Source organism: Tupaia chinensis, unplaced genomic scaffold (assembly GCF_000334495.1).
Source record: "Tupaia chinensis unplaced genomic scaffold, TupChi_1.0 Scaffold146346_1, whole genome shotgun sequence".
NCBI classification, from domain to species: Eukaryota; Metazoa; Chordata; class Mammalia; order Scandentia; family Tupaiidae; genus Tupaia; species Tupaia belangeri.
In genome coordinates, this window is record NW_006206202.1 from 222,016 (window position 1) to 233,189 (window position 11,174).

At 33.9% G+C, this 11,174-nt stretch overlaps 1 protein-coding gene across 1 annotated transcript in view; it reads left to right on the forward strand.

Annotated features, from left to right (window-relative positions):
* The window catches only part of BAZ2B (bromodomain adjacent to zinc finger domain 2B), a 157,387-nt gene that overhangs the window by 26,063 nt on the left and 120,150 nt on the right, over positions 1 to 11,174 (forward strand). Inside the window, 1 exon segment of the mRNA XM_014584318.2 lies at positions 7,912 to 8,100. Within this exon segment, the coding sequence (XP_014439804.1) occupies positions 7,912 to 8,100 (189 nt within the window).

Here is an 11,174-nt window from a genome sequence, read left to right on the forward strand (position 1 = left end):
AATCCCTTCTTCTCCATTCTCCTCTTGGGATCTTGGGCACGCATGCACATGCGCCCGACGTGGGTCTCAAGCCACCGGGTCCGGGACGCGACCCACAGTTGACTACATGGGAGTCCAGTGACATAGCCATTACGCTAACTGCTGGTCCCCCTTCTCTTTATTTTTCTGTCTCTCTAGTGAACCCTATGGCAAAAGCCGTTAAAAAAAAAAAAGGCAACATGTGGAGTTGTATCATAGTAAGCAGTTTCATTGGTTTTTAAAATATTGAATACTTTAGCATACTGATTTCTTTCTTTTTTTAAAGAATTATTTGATTGAACTTTATCTATTTATTTATTTATTTAAATTTGACCAGAGAGGGATAGAGTGAGAGTCAGAGAGAGAGAGAAAGTGAGAAAGCAAGCTACCAGGTCCAGGGCTCCAACCATTGTGGGCCATATGGGAGTCCAGTACTCTTACCCACTATGGTGCTTGCCAGCCCCTCTTTCTTTTTCTTTTAAGAGAGATTTTTGCTACAGGGTCCATGAGCTCACCAGAGAGACAGAAAGACATAAATCAAGAATCATCCCCCAGGGAAATGGCTATGTTGCAATCCCTTCTTCATTCTCCTTTTAGAATTTTGGGCATGCACACAAATGCACCAAGCATAAGTTTAAGCCACTGGGTCCGGGACTCGAACTGTGGCTAATTACATGAGAGTCCAGCCGTGTAACCAGTATGCCATCTGCTGGTTTCTATCATACTGACTTATAATAATTACTTTCTAAAAATTTGTTTTTTGTACTTTTTATTAGTGATTGGAGATTTCATTCACTGGTTGTTAAGGGTCAGGGCATTAGGTAATATTTCTTTTTTAAGGGTTTGGGGACCTTAATGTGTTGTCATTAATATTAACAAAGACATTTGTAGTTATCATGCCTTATTACTGACAAATTGGCATTTATGTACTTTTTTTTTTTTTGAAAGGCTCTAGCTAGGTTAACCAAGCTGGCCTTGAACTCATGATCCTCCTATTGCAGCCTCCCAAGTAGAAGGATTATAGGCACATGCCATTGTGCCTGGCTTGTATACTGCTGTTAATCACCTTTATATATATTGGCTACCAGAATTTGAAAAGCTCTGCCAGAGGCTGGTAGATGACTTAGTGGATAAGATGCTGGACTCCAACATGGTCGACAAAATTCCTGATCTGGTGGCTTACTTTCTCTCTCTCTCTCTCTCTCTCTCTCTCTCTATCTCTCTCTCTCTCTATCTCTCTCTCTCTCAGTTACTCACTGGTCAAATTAAAAAATAACCATCAATAAAATAAGATTTAAAAAGAAAAGCTCTGCTAAAAGTATTACATAGTAGTTAAAATAATTTTAAATGGAGAACTTAGGCATTCCAGATGCATATTAATTTTCATTTTCAGTATGTAAATGTGTATATTGTTACTTTTCTGTTACAAAAACAAACAAAATTTGCATATTTAATATGGAAACTATATTTGAATGTTAATATTTGTTAAAGCAATTAATTATGGTCTTTTGGAAGTATAATTTTAGAATATAATTTATCAGTTTGCAAATGTTTTCTCTGAGCAAAACTTAAAGGTTTTAATCAAGAAAGGTTTTAGCATCTCTTATATCTGGTAATTAATGTAGAAAAAATTTACTTCTCCCAAAGTGGAGCTTTTTTTTTTTTTAAGTTTTGGTCATAGGAAATACGTGCTAGTCAGAGAGAAACAGTGAGAGGGAAAGTGAGAAATCATCTCCCAGGGAAGACGGACTTGCTGTAATCCCTTCTCCTGGAATTTTGGGCACACAGATGCATGTGCCCAGTATAATTTTCAAGCCTCCACGTCTGGGACTCAAACCACAGTCAGCCATGTGGAAATCGAATGCCTTAGCCACCACACCACCTGCTGGCCCCAGGGGAGCATTCTAGCACCCATATAATTTTGATTTATAGTTATAAGTTTAATTGAGCCTTTTGACTTTCATCGTATTTTGATTTTTAAGGAAATTTTTTTTAATAATATGGAATATGATTTGTTTTAAATTAATTATATGATTCATTGAACCATCACATCTATGATAAAAATTTCCCTTGCAGGCAGTAGTTTGAAATTGTGAGACAGTTGAATGCTACGGGCACTGTACTAGCAGTGGAACTAGGGGTATAATAAAAACAATAACCCTGCTGTATTTAAGTCTCTGTGAATGCCTTTTGCAATTGGAGCATAGAAAAAGGAAAAAGTTATATTTTTAATCATTTAAAGAATAACTCCTTGTTATTCTAGCATTTTGAAAGAAGGGAGAAAACAAATAAGTTGAAAACTACTATTTTGGAGTTGCCCTTAGCAAGTTATAAAGTTTTAAGTTATAAATTTTCCCATAGCAAGTTATAAAATATTTTTTGTGGCATCTGGTAATGGTTAACTTTATGCAATGTTTTTAATAGAGAATAAAAATGATTAAGAAATGGCATTCTTATTCATAATCTTATACCCTAGTCATGGTATGATAAAAGACAAAATGTGAATAATGTATCATGAAATGTTCAAAGGAGGCCTGAAACATAACTGGGAAATGCAGCAATACTTCTTGGATGGGGCCAGCAGATTGCATAATGGTTACATCATTGGACTTTCACGTAGTTGACTGCTGTTTGAGTCCCAGACCCAGAGGCTTGAAACTCAAGCCAGGCATGTGTGTGTGTATGCCCGATATCCTGCGAAGAGAATGGAGGAGAAGGGATTGAGGCCTGGCCATTTCTTCTGTGGGTGATTTCTCACTTTCTGTGTCTCTGTCTCTGTCTGTCTCTTTGGTGAGCATATATGTCCTATAGCAAAAATCTCTTCCCCCCCAAAAAAAGAAAGAAATACTTTTTGGGCTATATATTTTTGAGATGGTTAGTAAAGAACAGATAGGACTATAGGGCAGAAGTCAAAGAACATGTTACATAGATTTAGAGGGTGTGAAGTGGAAGCACTAAATTGACCAAAAGTACAATAGTGGGAAACATTGTGTAGTTCCTGTTTTGTTTCAGATTATGCCAGATATTGAGGATGATGAATAAATTTCAGTTGCTCTGAAGTAGCAAAAATCCTGGTTTAGAATTTATTTGGGTAAGGTTAAAAATGGGTAAAAGCACATTAAATAACTGAGGGAGAAAGTATATAGAGAAAAAGAGAGCTGGGCAAAATCTCTACAAATGCTTTATATTTAGGGGAAGAAGAGACAATCCAATAAAGAAGACAGTAGTATTATTGAAAGATAAGTAGTTAAGAGGATTAAGAGAATCCCATGACCCAAAATTTAAGGATGAAAATTGGTTTTACTAAGTCAGGCAATCAGGAATGTCAGACTTATATAGAGTTTTAGAGTGACAAGGGTGACAATTAGTGGGATCTAGTAATTAGGAAAACTTGAGTGACTTTACAAATCAAATGAAAGAAAGACTTAGAACATGGCACCAATACTAAAGATGCTAGAAGTGGGAAGGGAGTAGACACAGCAGGTGTGTTAAGATTTTTCTAACATAGGATCTTGGGAGAGACCAGAGACCATGCTGAGAAATAAGGAAAGAGAACTGTGGAAATTGTCATTTAGGAGTGATACTTCAAGAGTTTAAGATCTAGGAGGTGGTTGAATTTTGTCTCAACAAATCCAACATGAGACCAGAATGGAATTAAGGAGGAATGAAGGTCCAAGTGGTAATTTAAAAAAATAATAATAATAACAGTCTGTTGGTTTGTTGGAAAAGTCATGATGCATTTTTGTATAGAAAAAATACATCATGACTTTTCTGACAACTAATATATCTGTATCAGTACTAGAGGATGATGAAGAAAGGCAAAGGAAACTGGGAAGCTTACTTGGAGGTTTAAATAAAGACTCAAGACAGCTTCCTGTTCTGATCGAAGGTCTTTGGAATTAGTCCCCTGGATTTTTCATCTTCTGCTTTAAATATGTAATAAATTGATTCATTCAAGAAGTATCTACAGTACCAGACACTGCTTTAGGTGTTTAAGATGTATTACTGAGCCCTATGTATGATAGCACCAATTTGTAATGTAGAAATACTAACTAGCTTGTTTTTTTTCATTGTGGTTCAAAAACTATCTTGTACTACTTCAGTTATGTTCAAAATATGTGTTCCTTGAGGTTTGAGATTATGTGTGCTAGTTACTAAGCATAGCACCTGATGTTTAATAGATGAGTTCACCAAATCTTAAAATACTGAACATGTTAAATAAAGAACACAATCATTCTGGAAGATTTTTAAATGGAATTATTATCTGTGTTTTTAAGATGGTGGAAAAACAATACTAAAATTACATATAGGATTATAAAGCCAATTAATGAGAAACATTTTTTAATATCACTGAATTTCAGATTAAAACCATAAATGTGTTAGTAAATTGTTTCCCTTCTATATTACCACTTTTTCTGAATATAACAGGAAGTCTCTAATGTGGGTATACTTGCTAACGCATACTATCACTATAGTCATTATAATGTGGTCCTAGTATTCTTTGCTAAATACAAAAGTGAATCTTTTCTCACCCACAAGGAATTGATCCTATAGGTTCAGTTGTCACTTTTGGATGATTTCTGTGCTTTATCCAGATTCTCAGAAGAAAGAAACAGTTTAAGTAAAGTACCTTGTTTCCTACTCCTATCTCTGCAAAATTGCCAGTCATAGATGTGTACTGGTCTATACATTTGTTTTTATTTAAATCTATGGTCAATAAAGTTCATTTTTTGTTTTAATTCTGTACTCTCATTTGCTTCTAGATGTCACTCTTTTTAGAGTGAATGATTTCTTTTTGTTATCAAATTTGTATGACTGGCTCTTGTTGCTGCAAGAGTGATGTCATTTAGTGATTGCTCATGTTGTTTGTTCATGAGACTCGAATACTTAGCTCATTTGAGTCCTCATAATAATGACATTAGTATGAAAAAGAATGCTTACTACCAGTTCATTAGTTGGTATAGAGGTATTTCTGTTAGTTTCCAACTTTTGGTACTTTCAGTTGTTTTGAGTTTTCATGTTTTATATAGCCTTGGTAGTTTTGAATTTACCCAGCAAATTTCTTTATATAAAATCATGGCCACAAGGGCCAGCAGGTGGTGTGGTGGTTAAGACGCTGGACTCCCACATGGCCAACCACCATTTGAGTCCTGGACCTGGCAGCTTAAAAGTCATGCCAGGTGCATGTGCATGCATGCCCAAAATACCAGGAGGAGGATGAAGGAGAAGGGTTTGTTGGGTAGCTATCTCCCATGGCAGGTGATTTCTCACTTTCCCTCTCTTGGGCAAGCATATGCACCCTATGATGAAAACCTACAAAAAGTAAAAAAAAAAGTCCACAGATATAACTAACAAATATTTAAAATTATTGTTTTAGCACCAGCAGGTGGCATGAACAACTAAGTTCAAGTCCCAAGTTCGATGGCTTAAAAATCATGCTGGGTGCATGTACATGCATGCCCAGAGTCCCAAGAGGAGAGTGAAGGAGAATGGATTGCAGTGTAACCATTCCCCTTGAGGGAATGGTTTCTCACTTTCTTCCCTCTCTCTATCTCTCTGGCAAGTGCACACGTCCTATGACAGAAACTTTTTAAAAATTATTATTTTATAAAACATAAACTGCAAATGACTCTAAAGTCCCAGTACTTAAAGGATCAGTACAACTTGCTTATCAGGAGAATTGATAAAGAAGGAAATATAGTTGATCATAGACTGTTTATAAATAAAACATTTAATTAAATACATTTGAATCAGGAAGCTGAATTGTTTGATGAGAACCAGAGACCTTATATCTAATCATAAAGAAAATAAATACTGGTTTTTAACATTATGAGATCATTTTTTGGAGAAACTACCTGTGTTTCAGAGAATTTGCCCCCCCCCCCCCAAAAAAAATACACACACTATTTGATGGCGGACCACTACTCCTGCAGGTAGTGACATTTGAATAACCTTTTTCAATAGCATGCCCTGTTGTATTTAGACTCAACTTCAGCTCTAATGCAATCTAGAACTCTGGTAACACCAAAGTACTAATTCACCAGTTTTCTGCTTGGGTTTTGATGAAGAAAAACAAAGATGGGCTGACGTAAAAACAGACACTCAAGTTTGTGCCCTTTCCGTTTCTTTGGGGGCCTTTAATATAAAGGCAATTTGAGGATCTTCCTTGTGAGGTCCAGTTACTGCTTTGTGGTAGGGAAGCATTACCCTGAATCAGAAATTTTTCCTCATAGGCTAATATGAGACAGACTTGATGCAATTTACTTAAACCTTATTTACTTAAAGTAATTTAAATTTTTCTGTTTTAATATAGAATTTAGCATTATTTTGGTAAAGAATATAGAGTTTATATCAATTTCCGAATAACTAAATGATAAAAAGTATACTTATTTTTTTACTCATGTTTTAATTTACTTCAAATGTATTGCATTAAAGCTAATTGAATTGCAGTGCAGTCAGGGCTGATAGAAACCGGAGATAATAAGGAAGCTTTATTCTTATTCTAACAGAGAGTGCAATAAATTCACACACAGTATATTCTTCTTAAAAAATTATTTATTTAGTTTTATTTATTATTATTACCATTTTTTAAAATTTGCTATAGGGCACATGTGCTCACCAGAGAGAGAGACAGAGAGAGAAGGAGTCAAAAAACAAGCCACCAGGTCCAGGACTTAAACCACAGTAGGCCACGTGGGAGTCTAGCACCTTAACCACCCACACCACCTGCTGGCCCCCACACTCAGTAAATCTTTTCTTTCTAGATTTTTGCAGTAGGGTCCTGTTCACCAGAGGGAAAGAGAAACAGATAGTGAGAAGGAATGTGAGAAATCACCCTCCGGAGAGGGGGTGGCCACACAATCCCTTCTCCATTCTTCTCTGGAGATTTTGTGCATGCCCATACACATGCCTGGCATGATTTTCAAGCCACTGGGTCTAGTATTCAAACTGTGGTTGGCCATGTGGGAGTTCAACACCTTAACCACAATGCCACCTGCCATCCCCCACAGTAAATTCTTAAAATGGCCTGGAGTGTGGCATTGATAGTCTGTTTTCATAGTAGCAAGCCAGGGAATTTTAATTATTCCCTGAAAATAAAGGGAAGATTTCCAAGTATTAAAAAAATTTCCTGCCAGATCCTTAAAACATATTACAAGTAACTCATATTTTTTCAACCTAGAGTTATCACATTTAGTATTAGATTCTTTTTATTTAAAAAGTGAAGATTGAAAAGTCTCACTCAATTTGAATTATTTATTAACTTACTATTGGAAAGGTAAAAAAATTATTTTTATATTGATAATCACTTGTGAATATATTTAGAAATAAAAGTAAATTTATTTATTAAATCATTGTTTTCTTGTATCCTTTTTTATTGGGCTAGAATATAATCCTTTTTCATATCAAGATACTCTTCACACCTAAGAGTGATTAAAAAGAGAATGTAACTTTAATTCTGGAACATGGAAAGAATGTTTGATAAATTGAGTAAGGAGTTGGTGACAGATTTTCAACCTTAGATTAATAGGATGTTTTTATTTTCCTTCTCATCAGTGAAAAGTTTTGATAATATATTACTGCACATGTATTAACAGAAAATTAGTCTCACTTCCTCAGGTCAAGCAAGATCAGTTAAAATTATTTACTTAATAATTCTCGATTTTCAAATTGAAAGTTAATTAAGGTTACACCATTCACTTTGACTGCTTTCAGAATACTTTTAGTTTTCTAGAAACATTTTATTATATAGGACTCGAAGAGTAACAATGTAGAAGAATAAATGTAAAATGAAAGTTTAATGAAAATTCTCATAAATTACCTATGAACGCTGAAATCAGATGAATCGCCTCTGTTTTTATAGTACAACGTTAAGTGTGTTTTTTTCCCTCCCAGGACATTTATTCAGAGCAGCTGGGGATCAACCGTTTAACCTGTCCACAGTGTCGAGTGCCTTCCCAATGGTCAGCCACCCAGTCTTTGGTCTACATTCAGCCAGCTCAGGGCATTCAGAATTTGGTGGTTTGGGGACACTTGGTACACCCACAGCCTTAGCCGCACATCCCCAACTAGCATCTTTTCCAGGTAAACATCTGTTACAAACAGTGTTCAAGGAAAGGAGACAAGCTTGAAAATGTTCAAGCAGTAATTTGTTTATTAAATTGAACAACAACAAAATAGTCTGATGCCTGGTATTTAAAACTTGTGCAAGAATTGGCTCAGTCCTGTTTTTCATGAACAAAAAAATAAAACACTATGTGTGTTAAATGACAGCGCAATTATGTGGGTATTTAGGTGTTTAACAGGAGAGGTAGGCATCTGTCACAGAAGGGAATAATTAAGTCAAATTTTTCTCATACTTTTATTGAAGTCTAATTTACAGAAAAGTATATCTGTTTTAAGTGTAGAATTTTTCTGCTTTGTTTGATTCTTAAAAAATTATTTAAGATGCAGTGTGAAACTAAACACTTTTGGGTTATCACTTCACTTTATAAGAAAGATGAGCTTGACTCTTAAATTTCTGTTTGTCCATATTTGATCAAAACATTGATAGAGTTGTAGCACTTATGTGGCAAGAAGACCAGTGTTATCTGAAATTCTTCAGATTAGGAGGATTCAGTAGTTCAGCAAGACCCCAGTTAAAGCTTAACTTAGGCAAACATGCTTTAATTTGCCTTATTATATTATCTTGAAAATGTCAACCTTAGTGTTTTTGCTAGTGATTGATTTTACTGTAAGAGTTTTAGTCTGAGATGTATGTTTTAGTGTTTGTACAATAGTTTAAAACATTAAAACATAATTCTAGAGATAAATAGACCTGTATTTAGTTCTGGTTTTGCCACTTCATAGCTGTGTGACATTGGAGAAGTTATCTGACTTTGTAGCCTCAGTTTTCTCATCTGAAAAATGAGGATAATAATAGTATTGCCTCCTGGGTTTCTTGTGAAGATTAAAGGAGCTAAGCCATGTTTAATGCTTATGGCACTATCGTAATTGTTTTCTCTTGCTCACTTTAATGGTTAATAAGTTGTCAAATGCATCTTTAAAAGGAAATAAGTGTCTTGTTTAACTATATGTAAAAATGATACATGGTTAAATACATATTCCAAGTAGTTTCTTGAGTCATCTTGTTCCTTTAATTCAGTTGTCTGGAGAGAGGGAATAGCAGAGAGGCGTAGTGTGACCAGACTGTCTTAAAAGTCTTAAGCGTTTCCTTTAAAAATGTTAAAGGAATTTACTGCATTCAGTTCTAGCATCGTTGCTTAGCAAGATAAGTATTCAAAATATGTTCTGAATAAGCTTGATAAATTAAATAAAAATAGATAATATTTCACTGATATCTTATATGTTTTATTATTTTATCATGGTTTATTACAGTACTGCTTTTAAGTATTTCTATGCCAAAATTTTCTATTATTAAGAATAAATACCTTTTGCAATGATGGTTAACAAGTATAAAAAATTACTCATCTGGACTTCAATAATGTTGATACTTCCACTGTATTAAAAAAATTAATAACTTCCCCAGCCTACATAAATTTATCACTCACTCATTTACTGAACAAAATTCTTTGAGCATCTACTCTATTCTGGGGACTAGGCCTGTTACTAACAAACACACTGTACAGTTATATTTTATGTTGCTTGTAGGTTTGGAGACACTGGTAAACAATTATAAAACAGAGTCATCAGTGGTAAAACTCTACCTATATGAGCATAATTTTTAGCCAAATTAACAGAAACTATGCCTGGTTTTAAAGAACTCATTTTGTTTAATTTGTAAATTTGGTATAATAACTCAAATATACACTCATTATAATAGGCTTTATTCAGAAAAGTAAGCAAATTATCAATTTTTAAAAATCATCTAATACATAAATGAGGAAACACAGGAAGATACTATTAGGAGTTTAAAATGGGGAATAATTTGTTCTAAAGTTCCTGCACTTCAGAATAAGCAATGCGAAATTACTTAATGGGTATTAGTGTAATTAAATTGTTTACATTTTATAGTGAAACAATACTTTATGGTAATGTCTTTTAAAATAGTTATAATTTTTGGTTATTTTAGTATTATGAATTTTTATAGAGTATCTAGTTCTATCAAGTATAAAAGATCCTACTTAATTTTCTAGGTTCAAATTTAGATTTAATAAATCCTCCAAGATATTAGAATCTTTCAGTTGAGCATGACTAATGTTGCTATTCTTTTTGAATACACTTAGAAATTAACTATATACTGACTCATGTAACCCTTATTTTGTATTTTTCATCTTACCAACAAGCTACCTCATGAATGACTAAATTTTGGTTCATTTTCCTAAATCTGGAAGCTAAGTAAATTGTTCACTTTTCAAAAATTATGTTATTTTCTAAGAATATATTAAACATAATAAAATTTATATTCAAAGCTCTATCATCTTCATCTTTTTATTTAATTAATCTTAGTTATTTGTTTTATATTTTCTTCTGTGGTTTCAGCTTATTATAAAACATTTCTCATTGTTTCCTCTAATCTCTACATAAGCTTATTTACCATTGACATGCTGATGTACATTTTCCTATTTTGTTTTTAGTGTGATTATTTAAAAAATACTCTTACATCATTTTAATACCATACCGATTTGTTGGTTGTTTACAAAGTGTATGCATTCAATTTTAATACTTTCACTAAAGACTCTCTGTTAAGTAATATATTTGGGTAACCTCTGTCCCTTTTTTTATTAACTAGGTGGAACCTAGTTTTCAAACCTCTAAATAACCATAGATTGCATCCGTGCTAATAGAAGCCCAGATACATAGTTTTTCTTCCTATCTAAATGCACTTCTCCTATTTAAACAGTAGATAAATGATTAATGCTTTTGTATAGTTATTCTTGGTTCAGTTCTCAGTTTTCAGGCACAGCTAAATATACATTGGTGTCATTTTGCTATTAACATCTTTGAGCAGTACAGAAGATTTGCTTTTGTAGTTTTCTGCTTATACTGTTTTCAGAACTTTGAAAAAGGAAATAGCCGTGAACATTTTACTTTATTTTAGCCAGATTTTGCCATTTGGTATTAAAGGTACATTATCACTTAACATTTACTCACACACTCTCTCTCTCTCTCTCTCTCTCTCTCTCTCTCTCTCTCACACACACACACACACACACACA